Source organism: Pseudocercospora fijiensis (genome assembly GCF_000340215.1).
Source record: "Pseudocercospora fijiensis CIRAD86 unplaced genomic scaffold MYCFIscaffold_4, whole genome shotgun sequence".
Taxonomy (NCBI): domain Eukaryota; kingdom Fungi; phylum Ascomycota; class Dothideomycetes; order Mycosphaerellales; family Mycosphaerellaceae; genus Pseudocercospora; species Pseudocercospora fijiensis.
The window spans coordinates 2473460-2492923 of record NW_006921535.1 but is presented as its reverse complement, the minus strand read 5'-3'; the positions used below and the strand labels follow the sequence as shown (position 1 = coordinate 2492923).

The following is a 19464-nucleotide window of genomic DNA, read 5'->3' as shown; positions in this document are numbered from 1 at the left end:
TTGGAAATCCTTCGGGAAAGCTCAGACGTGTAAATCTTCTGGAGCTAGGTGCTATGTCGCGATGGACCGAGATACGCAAGCTGAACAATTTGATGAGGAGGTGATGGGTACTGGATATCGGTAGCCTTGCTTTGCTGAATCCCCGCCGAAGATTGCTCCTTGTCAGAACTTCGCCCCAGTGTTGGCATGCATAGAATAGCACGCGTCGCCATCATCCATGCTTGTCCCATGCCGCCCGCATGTACAATGTCGTGACGCCAAAGCGACGACTGTTGAGTGCCAGACGCATTCTCATGCGTCGGTAGACTGCTCTCCCTCGTGCGACACAGCTCTTTCTAGCGACGCAAGACCGGACAACGGTGCAGGATGGATTGCTGGTCGTAAAGCATCGGGGTGCGATGGATGAGGGCTTTGTGGTCGAACAAACGCCGAGGACGGTCGAGCACATACAGTACGTGTGCGAGATTTGGACTGTGCACTTGAGAATATTCTACGTGAGTAACGTGACGCGTGAAGTCTTGGCAAACATGGACAATGCGTCCTCTCGTCCCCCTATGCTCCCCTTCTCGAAACTCCAGTCCATTATTAAAATCTATCCCATGTCCTGCCATCACAGTGAATGGAGGGCGCTTGGTAGCTTCACTGCGCTGGCTGGCTGAGGGTCAGCAGTGTGCCACTCAAGATCTCCATCGTTCTGCCCGTTCTATTAATGGCATCGTCAGCTCCAGATCCTTCAGCCGCAACGAAATGGTTCTCAGGAGAAAGACACACGCATTTGTCGCATACAATTCTCCATCATTCATTGCCAGCGCTTCTGGAAAGCAGCTTCTCTCGACTGGCGACGATGAGCATGGCCGCCGCCGATGATGAGCCAATGTCGTGGGGCGAGGATGCACTTGGCTTCGACTCCGAGGATGACGAGCAGGTACAGGAGCCAGCACCCAGACCTGCGAAACCAGGCGGCCAGACTCCAAGAATCCTTCCCGACCATGGAAACACCGACATCGTCATGCAGCATGCCAACTACAGCTGCAGCAATCTCTCCCTGCCTGGCAAAAGCAGCACTGCCGATAGAGTCCTGAATCTACTCGCGCGCGAGACCGGCCTGGCAAAACCCACCTTGCTCGACAATTACCGGTTGGAGGAAGATCTAGGCATTGATCTGTACTCAGCCTTCGACATCTTAGGTCAAATGCGAGAGGAACTTGAATTGTACAACATCAGTTCAGATCTGTTCACCGAGTATCCCACCATAGGAGAACTGAAGAGATACTTCACTGCCATGGACAGCAGTGCTGTAACTCCTCTGAGCCAAATCTGGAACGACTCCGATTCTGATGATAGCATGGACCTTTCAGACACCGAGGCCACATCATTGGCACCAACGAGGCATGCTTCACCGCCGGCTGTGCCAGATGAAATGGTCGCGAAATATACAGCACTTATGCGAAGCATTGTCGTTCGGGAGATTGAGTTGGCCGAGCACCAAGTTGATCAAGACAAAGATCTGGAGGATATGGGAATGGACTCCTTGTTGGCGCTGGTGATCCTCGGAGAGCTACGGGAAGCCACCGAGATCTATGCCCTTCCTTCGAACTTTCTCACCGCCAATAACACCATCAATCTTGTCGGCAAGGCATTAGCTTTCGAAGTACAACTTGCTGGCAAGTGAAAGTCTGGTGTCGACTTCCCGGAGATGAATCGTCCCTTTCACGAATCTCTCTTACTCTGGCGATGCCGTCTTGTGCTGCGCCAACGAAGAATGAAGCGCATCAATCTAGGCGACACGACCATTAATGGGTGTGCTGACGCAAAGAGGTCATCAGCCGACCCTGACGGCTCGCCCATACTCCAATTTCATTCTCATCTGCAGCACAGACGACGAAGAGTGGGTTACTGGAGGCAGCACGTGGTATGCCGCTGACGGCTGAAGCATACCGATGTAACCTCTAGTGTGGCATCGACTTGCCGCCAGAATGACCTTCATCCAGTCTCATGAGCTCGGTGCTCAGCCTTGGCCTAAATTGGAGAAACAGAGTACGGCTTCCCGAGACTCATCACTCGACGAGACTGCTTGAGAATGAATGATCCCAGCCTTGCGAAAGAAGTAGTATTCTTCCGCACAAGGTGGAAGCCGCGACAAGCTGGACATGTCAAACCGCATGCCTCCATGATCAGCGAGGTGTACACCAATAATACGTTTCTTTGCCAGGTAGCTCAAAAAAATCCCACTGATCGACAAGTGGAAACGCAGACTTCATCTAGCTTCCGCGACATTCGTTCTACTAGCAAAGAGAGCATCACATTAGACAAGCAAGGTTTCCAAGTCGTCGAACACGAAAGTTCCGAACAAGAATTCGACACCGAAGACCAGATCAAAGAAATCTACTATCCCGAATGTGCAGAACTCCTCAAGAAACAGTAAATTCCCTCCCTCTCCCTCTCTGCAAATTTATCATCTCACTTTCTAAAACAAAACAACCCTCCCCCCCCTCCCACCAGCACGGGCGCCTCAAAAGTCATCCCCATTCGCCCACGTCGTCCGCCGTCAATCCCAAACCCACATCCTCAACACGGAACAAGATCTGTCAAAGACACCGACCGCACTCCCGCCCCCGGCTCCGCAGGTTTCGTCCACATCGACCAATCCTACCAAGCAGCCTACACCCGCATCACCGGAGCCATGCCCAAATACAACAACCCACCCGAAACCCTCCAAAAACTCCCACGCTTCGCAATCCTCAACGTCTGGCGACCAATCCATCACCCCCGCCACGCGCGACGCTCTGGCCGTCTGTGATGCGAGAAGTGTCCCCGAAGAACATTTGCATGAACAAACGATCTATTTTCCCGAAACATCTCGAAGGGATGGTGGATCGTGGCAGGACGCCTACGCTCCGAAAGCTCCGGTGGAGGCTTGGGCTGTGGAAGCGCCTTCTGGTCCGGACGAGCACAAGTGGTGGTATGTTTCGGAGATGAAGCCGCACGAGGCATTTTTGTTAAAGATTTTTGATTCGAAGATGGAAGACGGGTTGGCGAGACGTGCGCCGCATACGGCGTTTAGTTGGGAGGGGGATTATGGGCTTCCAAGGCATAGTATTGAGTGCAGATGTTTGGTGCTGTGGGAGGATTAGCTTGCTTGGTAGGATGAGTTTTACTTCAAGTATGAGGCATGTTCGTACAAGAAAAAAAATAGGATGCTGTAGAGGACAATGGAGCTGCTCTTGCTTAGCATTTTTTCTTTCTTTCTTTCTTTCTTTGTGAAGTACGGTGTCAATGTTGCTGTCGACCCAGCGTCTATGGTGCATTATCCAAATTCCACTTTCCAAAGAAATCTAGCACAACTGGAGTGTAGTCCAGGGCTTTGTCCAAGCACTTCCTCGTTGTCTGGTTGTAATGATCACTCGCATCCCAATTACTGCTCGTGGAACTTGGCCAGCAATGTCCCAATTCGAAGATCTGGTAGTGGGAGATGACATCAGAATAGTCGCCGCAGGAGTAGCACGTCGTATTATAGCCTCCCAAGTCTCCAGAGTTGACTGGCGCAGTGCCGGATCCGCAAGTTCGTTGTCCCCACCACGACACCCATTTGGAGATATCGGGTAATGGACCGCCTGAGCCGTCTTTGGTTGGATGGTAATGAATCGTGGAGTCTTCGTCGCCATGGCTCTCTAGAATTGCTCGCTTCTTCGTACAGCTGCCTTCGCTGGTGTCTGTGTAGAGCGCCGCAGATGCCATCGCGAATGCGGCGAATTCATCTCCGTTGTCGGAACACGCAAGAGTGTCTACAAAACCGCCACCATTAGACTTTCCCGAGGCGTAGACGCGGTTGTCGTCGATGCAGTACTTTGTTCGCATCTTGGCGAGGAGGTCTGTTGTGAACTGTAGATCGTCGACACCTTTGACCGCGTACGAAGGACCCTGCCAGGATCCATTATAGCCTTGGGGATAGACCACCAAATACTCTTGACCTGCAGGGTATTTGTAGTACTGCGAGTTGTCGTACTGCTGATAGGGCGTCCCACCATTGCCTGTTTGTTGGGTTATGTTAGCCAGCCAGCTTGTGATTTGATCTCATCAGGAGGCTCACTTGCCATGATAATCGATGATCAGCGGCCACTTCTTCTCGGTATTGTTGTTGTAACCGTCAGGTACATTCACTGCGTAAGTTCTGGTGTAGCCGCCGGACTTGATGCTATGGTCTGCCGTTCCATTGTTGAACCCTTCGTTATGGGTCATGCCGCATCCTGTTGTATCTTGATTTTTGAATTGATGTCTCTTGAGAGGAGTTCCCGCAGTCAGGTCGAGTGCTGCTGCGCAAGCCGCCCAGAACGTGAGACTAGGCATGATTTCGCTCTCCAATCGCTGTCTTGATGATTCCCGTGGGGCTTCTCCGAATGATGGTCGATGAGCTACTCTGAATGCTGTTTGGTAAGAATACTTTTATCACAGTGTTGCGTCAATCAGTGACTGCGCTTGCCAGTCGAGCCGTCAGCAAGATGAAGATTGCTTTTGAATTGCTGAGTTCCGCGAGATCGATTTTGTACCAGACAGCGAGTGCAAAACATAGGAATAGATGCCAATATATCAATGCAACGGACGCCGAGGAAATCTCACGTGGAATGTCTGAGCCTGCCGGACAATAGCTCAGACTTTAACAATAGCAAGCTCGGGTAGTGCATGCACTTCGACATACCACTTTCGGGGAGATCAGCAGCGAGGTAGCATGACGAGAATGCTATGCTTGCGCAGAGTGCAGACGCATATAGTACGTGCACACACGCTTTTGCCAAGGCGAGCCTAGCTCAGTGGCTTGCGACAGTTGGGCCTGCCAGCACATCGTCATCGCAAAGCATTATTGTGGAGGATGTAGTCAGGCACACGAAGCGCATCAGCTTCCGCATCAGGTTCGAGTGCAGAGAGTTCCGAGGCACAGATGGCGTGCGTATGTGCCGTGCCGCTCGTTCCTGCTGCAACGAGGCCACCCCAGCAGCAAGGAAGGTGTCGGGACGTTCGTTGTTGCATGTGAATTATTTTCGCAAGCATGGCCCAAGACGGCATTCCTTCAGCAACGGCAGCCGGTAGGGCGGGATGCGGTAAGCCATGAGAAGCCGTTGTGCAGTCTTATCCGGCCGATCCCAAGTCTGGTAATGCACGAGGTCATACGTCGGCGTCGTGAGGAGAAGCTAGACGGTAGGACGGCAGCATGTGATTCGGAAAAGTGATAGATGAGAGGCGAAGCTGAGGTCCCTTGCGTGCCGTATGCATCGCTTCTGGTGAAGTTGGACAAGGAGTTCCAGCGACGAGAACAGCAGCTGTCTTCTGCCAAGACTGTCCCCATGCCTGAGGCGTGCAGACATCTCCTTGGAAGTACAGTGCTTACAGCTCAAAGAAAAGATGTCACAATGGCCGCCACATTCACTCGTACTGCTCTGCTCTGCTCTGCTCTGCGCACAACTAGACTCTCTGGGCTCTACCTGCTAAGCAGCCACGTATGCACTGCACACCCAGCGCTGCATCTCGAGAATTGCCTTAGGTGAAGCCATACTTGCGCTACACCAACATCTAGAAAGAAAGAGAGAAAGCCATCGTACCGCCATTCGGCTGTACTATATGACATAGATTGAGAAGAACAAAAGTGACAGCTACACCATACTCCACGCTGTCGTAATGTGCACCAAAAGACTAAAGCCATACACGCTCCCCAAGCATGCAACCAACCCATGTCCAACTCCTTCTGCTCGCCTCAGAGGTCACCACCGAGGCTCCATCGAAGAATTCGCCATCCGTCCACCACCCACCCAAATAGGTCCATGTCGCTCTCTAGGCTGCGCAAGCGCATCACTAAGCGGACTCGCCCTCTCCATCAAAACCGTAGGCCCCCTCCCAGAATTCTTGACCTTCTCCACCCAATTCGACAATTCGTTATTCCTCATATCTGTCATTTTCTGTTTCCAAAACATCTTGATATACCTACTATCGGCCTCGATATAAACTGGGAGCAGATCTTCGTCTCCAGCGATCTCGAAATCGCCCTTCAATGTCGCTGCTATACCGTCTGCCCAGCGTAGACCGACCTCTTTGGATACGTATTCTAGGCGTCCGATAATCCAGAGGGCTTGGGCTAGAGCTGAGGACGTAGCGGTTGACATGCTGTAAGTGCTGTTCTTGTCGGATAAGGAGGTCCAGATTTGAGGGCCTATGCGTTCGAGAGCGCATGTGCCGGCGAAGAAAAGGGGCCAGATTGAACCGTAGGCTGTGATGAGGATACAAGGCGAGTTGTAACCTGGTGCGTGTCCGAGTTGGGACGGTATCGCGGCGCAAATGTCGTCTGTCATTTGCCGTCTGACACTTTTGAAATATGATACCTGTGCTTCTTCTTGTTCGCTTGGCACACCAAAACGTCGAAGAAGTAGCTCTTGAGTGCGGGTGACCATGATCCTGACGCTGCGATAGGTCTCCCATACGCTTGCTGCTGGGTGTCCCTCGTATGCGTGCACCATGCCGTTCCATACGTGAGGGCTATCTTGGACCTCTAGGTCTCGGTATTTCCATGCCTGATGAGTGTTCATCGAGTCAATCGACCACTGGACCATTCTCATCTCGATATGATTGATGGTGCTATATGCATCCTCGTCCGTAATGGTCTGCATTCGCATTCGGTACCGCAGTCTCGAAAAGTCAAATCATATCAGCGACAGCTCATCTGCAGGACTAATGACCTCAATACTGGCAGAGTGGAATTGCAAGTCTTGATTCCAGTCTCGCAAGAAGGATGGAGGGTCGAGATCGTCCCATATCGTGTAGATTAAGATTTGAGCACGAATCTCTCGGAAAAGCAGCTGGCCGACGACAGACTTGAATTGGTTCTTCCCTCGTAGCTGCAGCAATTGCATTGCTCCTCGGATATGAGCTTTCCACGATTGTATTGATTCTCGGCCATCGCAGGTTAAATTCTCGAAATAGCCCAGCATTAAGACGGCCATCAGACTCTCATCTGATCTGCATCGCTTCGGATCTCGCAATGCGCCATGGAGAAGACGCAACGCTTGGGCGTAGATGGACCGCGAGTACTCTCGTCCCATGAATAGTGGTTGCACATTGTCTAAGGCTGCGATGCCGCAGGCCTTGATCGCCAGGTCTAGCACTGGATCCAGCGCGGAACGCGTCTCGTACCGCCGAAGGAAAGTCCAGTGTCCATTGTCGGCAGTGAACTGTTTGAAGAAGTAGGTCACTCCAACCTCATCTGCATTATGTTTTAAGGTTAGGGGTATGCTAAGGCCGTGCTGAGGCTTTTGCTCAGAGTGTTGCTCGGGGTTATTTTGGGTGAAATCATGCGGCGTGATCAACTGCGCATTCTTTGGACGCATCGGTATGTCGATGGCCTCATCGCTCGAGGAAGATGTCTCGCTCTTCGGCGAGTGCGGTCGTGTCGTCGCGGCCGGAGTGGCAAGAGTATTTTCCGTCTTTGCTGCTCGAGCTTTCTGACGTTCCGCTTTCAGTCGCATCGCAGCGCTCTCATCCTGGATCTGCAGCTGATTGACATCGCGGTATCCGCTGCACGTTTTCTTGAGTTTCACGCATCGAGCACAAGATGGCTGTTCCAGGCCGCATCGCTTCTTGGCCCTGCGGCAGTTCTCACAACCCGCTGAAGGCTAGAGCCGGGTCAGTGCTGGACAAAACTCGGTCCACGGGAAGTTGCACCTTGCCTCTGTATACCATAATACCATCAGGCTGGCTTGGCGCAGGAGTTATGTCTCTTAATCGTGACGTTGTGGGTACTGGACTGGAATATGTAGAAAGGTCGGCGGTGTACTATGACCCGCATCCAGCTGCCAAAAAGTCGTCGCCTGGAGACGATCGGCACGAGCACTGCCTCAATACATTGGACGTGTCACGTGTGAGAGCTGTCAACGCCGCCGCCGACGACGCGCTGAAGAGATCCATAATGTGATTATGTGAAGGAACAGCCATTGGATTTTCCAAGAGAGTGGGATCTCGGTCTGCAATGGTGACGTCGGAGGTGCAAGTGCATCAACCCCTAAAGCACATGTAAGTTCGTTCGAGAATCGAGATAGAACTAATAACTCCCGTCCAGACTCCAGTGCACCTTGAGCCTTTCCATACGACCCTGCAAAGTGCCCTGGAATCATATATTTTTAGTAACAAAAACGTCGCTACTCTACCGACCCAGAGTGATGGAATTTCCGCAACCCTAGTCCAATGAACGTAAATGGGCACTGCACCATCTACCGATATACTGTAGCGAGTTGGTGGTTGGTCAGGGACTCGTGCGGCAGCAGAATCTACAGCGTCTTACCACGTCTGAGTGAAAGTGACTAGGGTCGGACCGCTGAATAACAAGTTGCTATTCGCTATAATCCACGAGGAGCAAGGGTTTGGGGAATACCCACTTTCACTCCGATGTGATCAGACGCTGTATGTAAAGCATGCCTATTAGTCTTCAACTCAGGGCACTTAGGAGTCCCTTCGCGTTGGATAATTTCCCAAAGACAGGCATGCATTTTATTATATATAGTCTCGTCTGCTAGTAAGGACTGCAGGCGCCTATCTCCCACTTCTTACTTATGAGAGCAGTCTTCACTTACTAATCATGAAGTCCACAATCTTTGCAATCACCGCTCTCCTGAGTCTTGCCTCCGCCATGGATCTAGATGGCTTTCGGGTCGTAGCTTTGGAGACCACGTTCCCAAATAGAAACAAATTTGCAATTCGTGGACTGGTATGCAAACTCGATTTCTACTTGTCCTTCGGATGGTAGCTGATAGCTTCCAAAAGCACGCACGTGATGCGCCCCATCCTTGCAGGCAAGATTGGGCCGACAGGAATGTGCACTGTGGGGTTGGTCAACAGCCGATTTGCAAAAACGGGGAATACGCTTGCAAGGTAATGTTGACTGCAGTCACTTGAGAATTACACTACTGTATGCTAACTTCCTATGCAGATTACCAACGGAGGTGCGGCGTGCAAGGCCGCTGGTGGCTTATCGAATCACTGGTGGACCGACCCCCACGGCTCGGTATGTTGTCCACAGGGATGCAAGTACAGCGATCCAGGGTGCCCGGAAGCTGCAGACAAAGTGGGGAAAGCAAAAGGCCCTTGCTCCAACAAACGTTAGATGAGGACGTCCTACTTTTAAGTTTTGGCACTTGATTTCGAGGTTTTACTGCACTGTTCTTGGAACATCGAGTATCGCGCACTATTGTTCTATACTGGGTATCTCTAAATCACGTTTCTCGTTGCTGCCATGCTTCGCTGAATCCTCACAAATGATGTCTGTCTTCAGGATTCTCCATGAATTCCTTGAAGGGAACACCTTGGTCCGCCATACTGTTCATATCTGGCGTGAAGGAAACGGTGCTGTATCCTTGAATCAATTTCCTGATATAACATGACGTGGCTGCCTGTGTCAGGTACTTGTTGCGGAAAGTGGCGAGCGAATTTGCAATGATGTGCTTCGCCTCATCCGTGTTGTTCAGGTAGAATTCCGCATTCGCTGGCAGATCGCTCCAGTCGCGCTTGGCATGAATGTAGTTCTGCATAGGTCCGTCCTTGATCAGCAAATGGTAGTAATGTGCGTTCCACTTCAGGTCATGCACAATCGGGAGCGAGTCGCAATTGAGCAGGTACTTCAGACGGCCGCTGTAGCTCACGCCCTCGGTGTGGACTGTCAAAGCGTACTTGCAGAGGTCCTCAACAGGAATCTTGTTTCCTGCTTCGCTTGAGCTCCAATCGATGAACTTGAGGTCCGCCCAATCTTTGTCGGCACCAATATTGACCAGTCCATCTCGCAACTCCTTGTTGGTCCATTCCGTCCCGCGCCAAACGACTTTAGGAATTTTATGAGCAAATGGCGCATCATTTCTCATGGCATGCATTCGTGCTGCTTCGTACGAGCCTTGAGGACTGGAATACCAGAAATCGAAGTTGGGTATCAGCCAGAGACGTTCATGAGGGGCATGATCTTTGAGGGATGACCAGGTCCAGAAAGAATGGGTACCCTCGTCAGTTGGAGGATTGGAGATATCTTCGAAGAGCAGTGCCGCCTCAATGGTAGGCAGAATTTCTCCTCCCGCTATCGCACTTTCAACTGCGCGCTGGAGCAACCCCAATATGCCAAACGCGCGACCTCGATAGCCTACGTGACTTATTGTGTCCATTGATTCCAAGATTCGCAGTTCTTGGTTGTGAACGAGAACTCGCATAGCGCCGCCACCATTGTTGCTCTGGTTTCGCCATGTTATATCGACATCCTCAGCAGCGATTGTATGCTGCCGATTTCTCCAGTACGCCACTGCTCTCTCAATTTCTCGGTAAAGGTCGGGAAATGCACTTGTGCATTGTGCTTCAGTCAAATTATCAGGCAGGCCATGTCCAGTATCGACTTGTGCCTCTTTAGTCACCAACCAGTCGGCGTTGGATCTTGATGGCTGAAGCCCTGCAGCCGCTACCTTTTCAAAGTCCTCGTTGTTGTCTTCTGCCACCATCTCAGGGACAGATGAGGAGGGCTCGGATACCACTTCCACTGTGGAGCTGCCTATGCTATTGTAAAGGACAGTGATGAGCTGTATTCCTGCGACTCCGATCAGGAAAAGGCAAATTCGCCTCCAAAACCTTCTTGACTCCATTTTTGACACATCTATGTGACTCCACAGCCGCGACGCGATGGGACTGGTGTTGAAAATGGTCTGAGAATTCAACGGCAGCGGAAAGCAAAGGGGATGGAAGAAGCGAGGTGGGGAGAGCAGATAGCTTGCCTTGGCAGCGCCATACTTGCGAGCGATTCTGTGCCTCAACAAAGTCGAGAGAGAGAGGTTACGTTGGCTGTTTCACGCGCAGGCATTGCCTCAAGCAGCGGGGAGAAAGATTATATGCTGCCATGCTTGGACGTGCTTGGGACCGGGGCAAGGCAAGTGGGCAGCATTGGATTGTGATGTTCAGAGCTGCAGACCAGGACGGCTGCCTCCGCGATGCATGTCGACAAAGTGATGGCGAGTATTCTGCAGTCGCTTGCCGTCTTGTCTGCTGGATTGCTGGGCACCTGGGCCGGATTGGAAGATGAAGAAGCGCATACACAGAGAGTGAGGCGCTTCAGACGAGATTCATGTCTCCTGGACTTGATGGTATTGGGGTCCTGCCATGCCGGGTGAGCGGGCTCCAGACGTCTGGTCCGTCGAGGGCATGGTGATGGAGCGCGTTCGATCTTCAGCGCTCTTGACTTTGAAGGCAATAGTAAAGTACAGAGGCAAGCTTGATTCCATCAGCAGTGGGAACGACCCGTCTTATCCTCGTTCTGGGCAAGTAATCGTGTGCCAGAGCGGCTACTGCAATAACCGCGTTCCACGCTGAAATCCATTCCAAGCACTTCAGGCAATTTGAGCAGACACTGTGATAACAAGGCCTTGGAGACCATTACTGGGTGAACAGGACTTTCACCGACCAAACTGAAGTCGTCGAAAGATCATGTGCACTCAGCAAGGGCGGCCATGTTTCATGATCCCAGCGCAGCCAACAGTGGTTGAGCTCATCTGATTCGTCGGAAATTTCCACATCTTGGCATCGCACCTTCATCTCCAGCTTTTCCATCGACTTTCGAGACTTCGCAAGGCACGTCGCCAATCGACCAGCAACACCCGCCCACACAGCCAAGGTACGACGAACCGCACGAATCGATGGAGAAGATGGCATTGGAACAGACGAGGATATTCGAATTGCTACACCGTCTTCACATCGAGACTGCGACAGCCACAACTCCACCGCACATGTGCTAACTCCGGCTACAGATGGGTGCCCACAAGTATCTCGAGGAGCTTCAAAAGAAGAAGCAGAGCGATGTCATGCGCTTCTTGCTCCGCGTTCGTTGCTGGGAGGTACGACCCGATATTCCATGAGCGGCATAAAGCAGTGCAGCGTTGGCTGCACATGCTTGTGCTTTGATCGTACTCGTTGATCATTTGCTGAGAGTACATCAATCTAGCTCCGCCAGCTGAACGTCATCCACCGCGCCTCGCGCCCATCCCGCCCAGACAAGGCCCGCCGCCTCGGATACAAGGCCAAGCAGGGATATGTCATCTACCGTGTGCGTGTTCGCCGCGGTGGTCGCAAGAGGCCAGTGCCAAAGGGTGCCACCTACGGTATGCTCGCATGAGACAAGAGAGGAGAGAGAAATGCTGATGTGTCTATGCAGGCAAGCCAACCAACCAGGGTGTGAACCAACTCAAGTACCAGCGCTCGCTCAAGTCCACCGCCGAGGAGCGTGTTGGCCGCCGCTGCGCCAACTTGCGCGTGCTTAACAGCTACTGGATCAACCAGGACTCGACCTACAAGTACTACGAGATCATCCTCGTTGACCCACAGCACAAGGCCATCCGCAAGGACCCACGCATCAACTGGATCGTGAACCCAGTGCACAAGCACCGCGAGTCTCGTGGTCTGACTGCCACCGGCAAGAAGAGCAGAGGTCTCAACAAGGGCCACCGCTACAACAACACCAAGGCCGGCCGTCGTCACACCTGGAAGCGCCAGAACACCCTGTCTCTCTGGCGCTACCGATAAGTGGGAAGTTGAAAGCGGTTGTCGAGAATTTATGGAAGTCATGCTGCATCACCTTCGCGCTGGAGTTGCAACGGTATGGGCAAGTCTATTGCACGTTGTCAGAGGGCATATGGCGTGCATTTTGTGCGGTCCACCTCCGGTCACGTAGCGAAAGCCGGCGTGTCGGGCTATGTGAAATGAGATCAAATTACCACGATTGACTTCCGAGCGTCGACCCTCGGTCTCATTTCCTTCCAACCACGACTTTGAAGCGCCTTCAAGTCTCAAACGTAATCTCATGAGCTAAATGTATGTGCGAACGCGTGAAGAAGTGGTTCCATGCTTAACGATTAGTGCGAGTGCCAGTATGGGATGCCCTTGCGAAGGTTCACCCCCTCGCTGCCGGCAAGCGGTTCGTATTGAGCTTGGCAGACGACGTCTCTACTGTAGCAGCAGAAATACGTTAACGTTCCCGTGTGTGAATCATGCTTTGCAAATGTGTCTGGTATCTCTGCAACACGGCAGCTACTGCTCGCTTGTACTGATTGCGTTGCCAGCCCAAGCCGTGGCTGCTGTTGTGTGAGGCGCAGGTAGCTTGCCTGCCTTCCATACCGCCAACAACTGAACCTGACCTGAACCTGGACCCTCGGTCGCGTCAGAGGAATCGCTGCCGTACACGCGTTCGTTGCTTGGTGACTGAGGCTCTTGGATGTGCGCCAATCTCTGTACCATACCACATCCTGGGTGGAGGAGTGACGACTGCAGCGCGGAGCACGAGAACAGCTGGGACAGATGAGCGCCGCGTCGGCATGCCTTCGTCTTGGTCCAGCCGACTGCTGTCTAGTGGCAGTGGCAGTGGCAGTGGCAGCTCTGCGCCCAGCTCCGCATCAGTGAACAGCAATAACAATGCGGTGAATCGCACCAGAACACGGCCGCGACCACCGAACGACTATCTCGATCCGCCGACACTGAACCCGGAACGACTTGCTGCAAGTCCGACCCCGACCAAGCCACGTGCGAATGGCACACGACAGCATGCGCATAGCCGCTCGATCAGTCATCCACTGCCCAAGATCTTCGGGCGCAAGAAGAGCACAAATTTCAACGATGCAGATGTTGCTTGGGACGATGGGCTGGTGCCAGTGCTGGACGATGGACCAGCGCAGAGTGCGCCGACGAGCCTGCTTTCGGGCAGAAAGGGAAAGCAAGATGACGACAGCAAGGCAGCGAGGAGATGCATGTGCTGTGACAACAAGGTCAATGTGCCAAGAGACCTGAGCACATTTAGGTGTATAGCATGCTTGACCGTCAATGACCTCAAGCCAGTCGAAGAGCACGAGCAGGGGGGCAAGGATAGGCCGCAGGTGAAGAGGGCCGACACATATCCAGGACATGCCCACCATGCCGGCAAGCTGCCTATATCCGTCGAGCGAACGCGTGCCATCATCGACAAATGCATCGTCACCTATCTGGAGTCAAGATGTCGAAAGCCTGACGAGCCTGCATCACGGACCCCCCCTACGCCTCAGGAGGATGTCTTCGGTCCTGATCAGTTGCCAGCGGCGATGGGTGCCATCGACCTCGAAACAGCACCTGCAGCGAAAGAGCCGACAGAAGACGCCATCTCGACTTCTCGGCCGGATGCGCCCAAGGCAGGGGCCGCTACACTTGCGCCGAGTGCAGCTATACGCGAGCACACAGACTTCAGCCCATTCAGCGGCACTCGCCTTGACACTCCGCTCGTCACTGGCACCTTAGCAGGAGATGAGCCTATCCCTCCACCTTCTGTCTCTCGAAAGCCAGTGCCGATACCCGCCAGGCCATCACGCAAACCTCCTCCTCCGCCAATGAGCTTCCCCAACAGACGGCCTTCGAACAACATGCTACCTCCTCCCAGTGGTGGTCTGCGATCGAATGCACATATTTCGCCTCGGCATCTGGCAACTCCAAGAGCTACTGCGGAAGAGACCGAACAGCGCCGTCGCTACGACCGTGTTAAGACCATCTTCAGGCCACTCGAAGACTACATGTCTGCAAATTATGGCAACTTTCAGTGTCTGAACTCGTCATTCAGCACAGTGAGGCCTGCCATGAAGGTGCGAGCGCGTAGTGCTGGCGACATTGCGACGCCTCCACCTGAACCCGCTGCGGACGTGAAGCCGAGTCCTGTGGATGGCCTATCTGAGTTGGATGCAAAGACCCTTCTGCTTGGTGACATCGTTGAGAACGGGACCTGGTGGACTGGCAAATTGGATCGGCCTGACAAAGCTATTCGTCGCAAAAAGGTCGGCGAAGGGCCACGGCGTGCGGTCGCATCAAAATCCCCAAACATCAATTGGCGCGAAGTGAACTCCTGGTATGAGCTAATTCACAGCGCCGGAGAAGACTGGACGTCGAAGATTGAGTCAATGAAACCTGACGAAGCTGGCTTTGTCAAAGATGACATCCTAGGTGATGCCAATGCTGACATGATTGACGACGATATTGCTGAAGCTAGAGAGCACGCCATCCGGGCGCTACTGAAGATTACTGAGAATCTATTGAAACGACCCACCAGACCATTGAAGGAACCAGATGACTTGCGATGGCTTCTGATCATACTCATGAACCCATCTTTGTACCCATCGACGAAACCGAAAAGGACGAAATCCGGCAGGAACACAATTCCCGGGCAATTTACCGCGGGACAGCAAAATGGGAGCGTGCAGGCCAGCCCTAAACCTACAACCGGGAAGTCACCTGGCCATGTTGGAAGTCAGCACAATGGCCTTCTAAAGCGAATATTTGGTCTCCTTTCCGGCACTCCAGAAAACTGTCACTGGTATCTTGCGGGCTGGTTCTCGCGATACGATGAAGATCACTTTGTGAAGACTGTCGATCTTGTTGCCAGCTTCGTCACTCATCGTATCGACCGCCGAAACGGTAAGCCTCGTAGAATGAGTGCTGTCGTTGACGGCGGCTTGATTCCGGATCTCACAGGTGGTGCAATGAACACCTCTGCTCAACTGCACGCTGCCATGGGCTTGAGCGGATCGGTCAAGAAAAGCAAAGATGACACGAGCGGAGAGCCTGAATGGACGGACGACTGGCAGACCAAGGTCGCGGCCAGCGTCATGTCGATGTTGTTCACTGCCAACAACATCTGGCAGGGAAAGCGTCGTCAAACCGACGAGACTCGAGTCGACTCACTTGTAGCTGGTAGCAGTGTCTCACCTTTTGCCAAGGCCAGGAGAAGCGGCCAACTCTTGCACACTTCGAGTTTCTACAACACTCTACTGGACTACCACGATATGATCGCGGACTTTCGGGTTTGGGAAACTCGACGAGAGAAGTTCGCTTTCTGCAAGTATCCTATTTTCATCTCCATAGGCACCAAGATCAAGATTCTGGAGCACGACGCAAGACGACAAATGGAAGTCAAAGCCCGCGAGGCGTATTTTGACCAGGTTCTCCACAATCGAACGATCGATGGCCACTTTCACCTCCGTGTCCGCCGTGAATGTATGGTTGATGACAGTCTTCGCCAGATCAGTGAAGCTGTCGGGTCAGGACAGGAGGAGTTGAAGAAAGGGCTGCGTGTGCATTTCACCGACGAGGAGGGTGTCGATGCTGGCGGGCCGAGGAAAGAGTGGTTCCTCATGCTCGTGCGCGACATTTTCGATCCAAACCATGGCATGTTCGTGTACGACGATGAATCGAACACCTGCTACTTCAATCCAAACTCTTTCGAGACTTCGGACCAATACTTCCTCGTCGGTGCCCTCCTCGGTCTGGCAATCTACAACAGCACGATCTTGGATGTCGCGCTGCCTCCATTTGCCTTCCGAAAACTGCTCGCTGCTGCCCCGTCGTCCGTCACGTCTGCTGCCAACACCAATGTATCATCTTTAACAGGCACCAAAGGTCAGATGACATATACGCTCAACGATCTTGCAGAGTTTCGTCCTTCGCTGGCAGCCGGTCTGCAAAAGCTGCTCGACTTCGATGGCGATGTGGAAGCAACATACTGTCGCGACTTTGTTGCTTCGGTTGAGCGATATGGTGTCACCACCGATGTACCTCTGAAAGCGAACGGCACCAATATACCAGTCACAAACGCGAACCGGCACGAATTCGTCGATGCGTACGTGCGATACATGCTCGACACTGCAGTGGTGCGACAATTCGAGCCTTTCAAGCGCGGTTTCTTTCAAGTCTGCCAGGGCAACGCATTGTCGCTGTTTCGAGCCGAAGAAATCGAACTGCTCATCCGCGGCTCTGACGAAAGTCTGGACGTAGACTCTCTCCGAGCTGTTGCGCAATACGAGAATTGGCGCCATTTCCAGCCTCCTCACCAGGCCATTCAAAAGCCTGCGGAATCTGTACCTGTCATCACTTGGTTTTGGGAGCTTTTCGCCGAAGCCTCTCCTGAGAAGCAAAGGAAGCTACTAACCTTCATCACCGGCACTGATCGCATCCCTGCCGTTGGCGCAACAAGTCTAATTTTGAGAATCCAAGCTGGCGGCGATGGATGGGGCGGTGGTGGCCTGGACGAAAGAAGCAGATTTCCAGTTGCGAGAACTTGTTTCAACATGTTGGTACTCTGGCGGTATGATTATCGTGAGCAGCTTGAGGAGAAGCTCTGGAGAGCTGTTTATGAGAGTGAAGGCTTTGGACTGAAGTAATAATTTCTCTTTGTTTCTGGTTTGTTCGAACGACGATTGCATCAGCGTGGAAGGAGATACTGTATCATTACACATTGACCTGGGGGGCAAAGAGAGAGACTCATGAGGTTGGATACCCTGGGACCGAAGTCACCTAGAACTTTTGTATCATTATATGGAAAGCTATGAGTAGCTGCGTGGTTGTCTTTACTTTTATCATGGTTCTCGAGATAAATCGGAAAACACTCACACAATATGTTGTGTCGCAGAACTACCAGCTGAACAACGCCCATTGGCACTTCGAAGCCGTCATCGCGGTATATGTACATGCAAATCAACTGACCAACCTCATCATACCAACGCTATTTCAATGGCCGTGTTCTTTTGCCTTTCGTCATGGCGTAGCTGTTCTGCACACCTCACACAAGCCCTGTCTTCGAACCACAGAGAGCCGTGCACCTCATTTTGCTTTTCGCAGTGGCTACCAGATCCATACGACGACGACTTGAAGATTCAGTCATGCATGCATGCATCATCGAGTTCCTCACTCTCTGCCACCACCAATCACCACCTCCTCTCCCTCCCATCCCTAGGATACCACCAAGGTCCATTCCTCCATCGATCAACCCAGATCCCACCACCTCCTCCTCCTCCACCAAACCCCTCACCATGTCTCCGTCTGCCCATACTTCCTCTCCTCCCGCCGCCAAACCTCTCCAAGAAATACAACCTCTCCAACTCCCTCTCCCTCCGCTCTCTACACTCCGAACACGCATAGGGTCGATAAATTGTCCGATCGTGTCGACAACCGCGCAAACGATCGAAGGGAAGCCAAGGGGAATTGAAGTGACGAGGATCATTGATTTTCAGCATTTGATTGTAGAAACAGGAACATTCTCGGCCTTGAATTTGGCGGGTATGGGGACATGTGTAGTGGATTGTTGTTAGGGGCATGCTCTGAAACGTGTGCGGTTGTGGTTGGAGATCTGTAGGCTTGTTCGGTTCTCCAGCTGGTGGTAGCGCTGCTCGGGTAGTACATTGCTTGGTTTAATATATTGGGATAGCAATGATGGAGCAAGCAAGTATGTCACAAAGGAAAGCGCGTGGATGAAAGAGTCAGAGGGGATGCATGTCTGGGGAGCATTGGATCTGCCTGCCATTTCGCTTTATTGTGAGGCAAGTGTTTGCAAAGCGAACACACAAAATCGCGTGTTTGGTGGTACGAGATGGCTTTTGTCTTGCCTTTGGAGTCAGAGAGCACCGTTCTTCGAGCTCGAGAAATGTCATGCAATGCTTTATTCCAGATTTAGTAGGTGAGCTTTTCTCCATCGCTCAGCTGTGCAATCCGTGCTTCTAGATCCATGAGATGTGGCTATGGGCAGCAGTATTGAGCTCTACCATTACGCTCTTCTCAGCTGCGCATCTGTGCAAGGCTCACTGGGTCTCGGCATCTGTGGTGCATGGACCTTCCCATTGTGCTTCTGAATCAGAGCGGGCATGTGGTTGATGATCGAAGTCGTGAAGAAGGGTGACACAACGTGCTGAGGAACCTCATGCAGCGGGTCCAACCAGGTCATGAAGACGGAATTACGCATTGACAGCTGCGCCTCGGCTTGTCGCGTTGCAAGTGCAACAGCTGATGCCTGTTGGGCATTATAAGGCCAGTAGCTTGACTATCACCATGCTGGGAAACGTCGCCAGGTTCTGTGCACTGAAGTCGTCCGAATTTCACAGTCAGCTATTCTGCTAAGCTAGGAAAAGGGTGGCATTGACTATTCGTTGTGAGCGTGAACTATATCATGCAGCCTTTCGATAGCGTCCGGAAGACCCAAGAATGAAAGCTTGGGGAGCTATGGACAGGAACTTCGTTGCAGTCGCGCGTCAGTTTCAGATATCGTATACTGAGCGTAACGGGTCTATCACAGACCAAAGGAGCAAGTGATATGTGACAGTGAAAAGCGCTACTGACCGTCTGAACCATGTCCGGGTGCCGCTTCCCGATTGTGCGCTCGTGAGCGATTGCAGGCCGTAGCAGCGGCTCAGGGCAAGAAGGTGGAAGAGACCATTTGTCGGTGCGATGGCGACACGTCAACGGAAAGCTGACCAGGCGGGCGGGAGAAACGATGTCGGTAGCCAGTGGGCAGTGCAGGATGCTGCAGCAGACATTGGCCAACAGCTACATCGAGCACTGCATCTCTGCTCTGATTGCATTGACAATGTGAACCCAGAGAGTGTCGGGAAAGGCTGTCCACCAATGCTACAGTGC

General features: G+C 52.5%; 9 protein-coding genes across 9 annotated transcripts; 4 read left to right on the top strand and 5 right to left on the bottom strand.

The window, feature by feature from the left end:
* Nucleotides 1–844: 844 nt before the first annotated feature.
* Nucleotides 845–1672, top strand: MYCFIDRAFT_80634 (uncharacterized protein; the record flags this gene model as incomplete). The annotated part of the gene is made up of 1 exon (XM_007927818.1): nucleotides 845–1672. The coding sequence occupies one exon, from the start codon at nucleotides 845–847 to the stop codon at nucleotides 1670–1672; it is 828 nt and encodes a 275-aa protein (XP_007926009.1).
* A 1084-nt stretch (nucleotides 1673–2756) lies between these two features.
* On the top strand, nucleotides 2757–3134 carry MYCFIDRAFT_137464 (uncharacterized protein; the record flags this gene model as incomplete). Its single annotated transcript, XM_007928212.1, has 1 exon — nucleotides 2757–3134. A coding segment is annotated over one exon (378 nt), but the record flags the coding sequence as incomplete, so codon positions are not given.
* Nucleotides 3135–3223: 89 nt separating this feature from the next.
* MYCFIDRAFT_70811 (carbohydrate esterase family 1 protein) lies at nucleotides 3224–4538 on the bottom strand. The gene is made up of 2 exons (XM_007927747.1): nucleotides 4095–4538; nucleotides 3224–4031 (listed from the first exon to the last, which is right to left on the bottom strand). The coding sequence occupies exons 1-2, from the start codon at nucleotides 4345–4347 to the stop codon at nucleotides 3298–3300; spliced, it is 987 nt and encodes a 328-aa protein (XP_007925938.1). The 5' UTR covers nucleotides 4348–4538; the 3' UTR covers nucleotides 3224–3297.
* Nucleotides 4539–5410: 872 nt separating this feature from the next.
* MYCFIDRAFT_211236 (uncharacterized protein) lies at nucleotides 5411–6684 on the bottom strand. The gene has a single exon (XM_007928211.1). The coding sequence runs from the start codon at nucleotides 6657–6659 to the stop codon at nucleotides 5754–5756; it is 906 nt and encodes a 301-aa protein (XP_007926402.1). The 5' UTR covers nucleotides 6660–6684; the 3' UTR covers nucleotides 5411–5753.
* A 2-nt stretch (nucleotides 6685–6686) lies between these two features.
* Nucleotides 6687–8521, bottom strand: MYCFIDRAFT_174550 (uncharacterized protein; the record flags this gene model as incomplete). The annotated part of the gene is made up of 11 exons (XM_007928210.1): nucleotides 6687–7557; nucleotides 7581–7616; nucleotides 7643–7672; nucleotides 7705–7738; nucleotides 7772–7876; nucleotides 7899–7933; nucleotides 7969–8041; nucleotides 8089–8131; nucleotides 8191–8315; nucleotides 8387–8437; nucleotides 8470–8521. The coding sequence occupies 11 exons, from the start codon at nucleotides 8519–8521 to the stop codon at nucleotides 6687–6689; spliced, it is 1455 nt and encodes a 484-aa protein (XP_007926401.1).
* A 763-nt stretch (nucleotides 8522–9284) lies between these two features.
* Nucleotides 9285–10508, bottom strand: MYCFIDRAFT_137488 (uncharacterized protein; the record flags this gene model as incomplete). Its single annotated transcript, XM_007928209.1, has 1 exon — nucleotides 9285–10508. The coding sequence occupies one exon, from the start codon at nucleotides 10506–10508 to the stop codon at nucleotides 9285–9287; it is 1224 nt and encodes a 407-aa protein (XP_007926400.1).
* A 1131-nt stretch (nucleotides 10509–11639) lies between these two features.
* On the top strand, nucleotides 11640–12889 carry MYCFIDRAFT_58365 (uncharacterized protein). Its single transcript, XM_007927703.1, has 4 exons — nucleotides 11640–11671; nucleotides 11805–11891; nucleotides 11999–12155; nucleotides 12209–12889. Exons 2-4 carry the CDS (start codon nucleotides 11805–11807, stop codon nucleotides 12574–12576), a joined length of 612 nt encoding a protein of 203 aa, XP_007925894.1. The 5' UTR covers nucleotides 11640–11671; the 3' UTR covers nucleotides 12577–12889.
* A 487-nt stretch (nucleotides 12890–13376) lies between these two features.
* Nucleotides 13377–17219, top strand: MYCFIDRAFT_104646 (uncharacterized protein; the record flags this gene model as incomplete). The annotated part of the gene is made up of 2 exons (XM_007928208.2): nucleotides 13377–14357; nucleotides 14532–17219. Coding segments are annotated over 2 exons (3669 nt in total), but the record flags the coding sequence as incomplete, so codon positions are not given.
* A 41-nt stretch (nucleotides 17220–17260) lies between these two features.
* MYCFIDRAFT_174547 (uncharacterized protein) lies at nucleotides 17261–18527 on the bottom strand (the record flags this gene model as incomplete). Its single annotated transcript, XM_007928207.1, has 7 exons — nucleotides 17261–17443; nucleotides 17471–17560; nucleotides 17617–17632; nucleotides 17658–17741; nucleotides 17770–18239; nucleotides 18290–18362; nucleotides 18400–18527. The coding sequence occupies 7 exons, from the start codon at nucleotides 18525–18527 to the stop codon at nucleotides 17261–17263; spliced, it is 1044 nt and encodes a 347-aa protein (XP_007926398.1).
* Nucleotides 18528–19464: the final 937 nt, after the last annotated feature.

What these genes read in the sequence shown, in the direction of transcription:
- MYCFIDRAFT_70811 (XM_007927747.1), bottom strand. Translation starts at nt 4,347, where the DNA reads ATGCCTAGTCTCACGTTCTGGGCGGCTTGCGCAGCAGCACTCGACCTG. An exon ending in GCTGATCATCGATTATCATG is followed by an intron (nt 4,032 to 4,094) that starts GCAAGTGAGCCT and finishes CCCAACAAACAG; the next exon opens with GCAATGGTGGGACGCCCTAT.
- MYCFIDRAFT_211236 (XM_007928211.1), bottom strand. Translation starts at nt 6,659, where the DNA reads ATGCGAATGCAGACCATTACGGACGAGGATGCATATAGCACCATCAAT.
- MYCFIDRAFT_58365 (XM_007927703.1), top strand. Translation starts at nt 11,805, where the DNA reads ATGGGTGCCCACAAGTATCTCGAGGAGCTTCAAAAGAAGAAGCAGAGC. An exon ending in TCCGCGTTCGTTGCTGGGAG is followed by an intron (nt 11,892 to 11,998) that starts GTACGACCCGAT and finishes ACATCAATCTAG; the next exon opens with CTCCGCCAGCTGAACGTCAT. An exon ending in GCCAAAGGGTGCCACCTACG is followed by an intron (nt 12,156 to 12,208) that starts GTATGCTCGCAT and finishes GTGTCTATGCAG; the next exon opens with GCAAGCCAACCAACCAGGGT.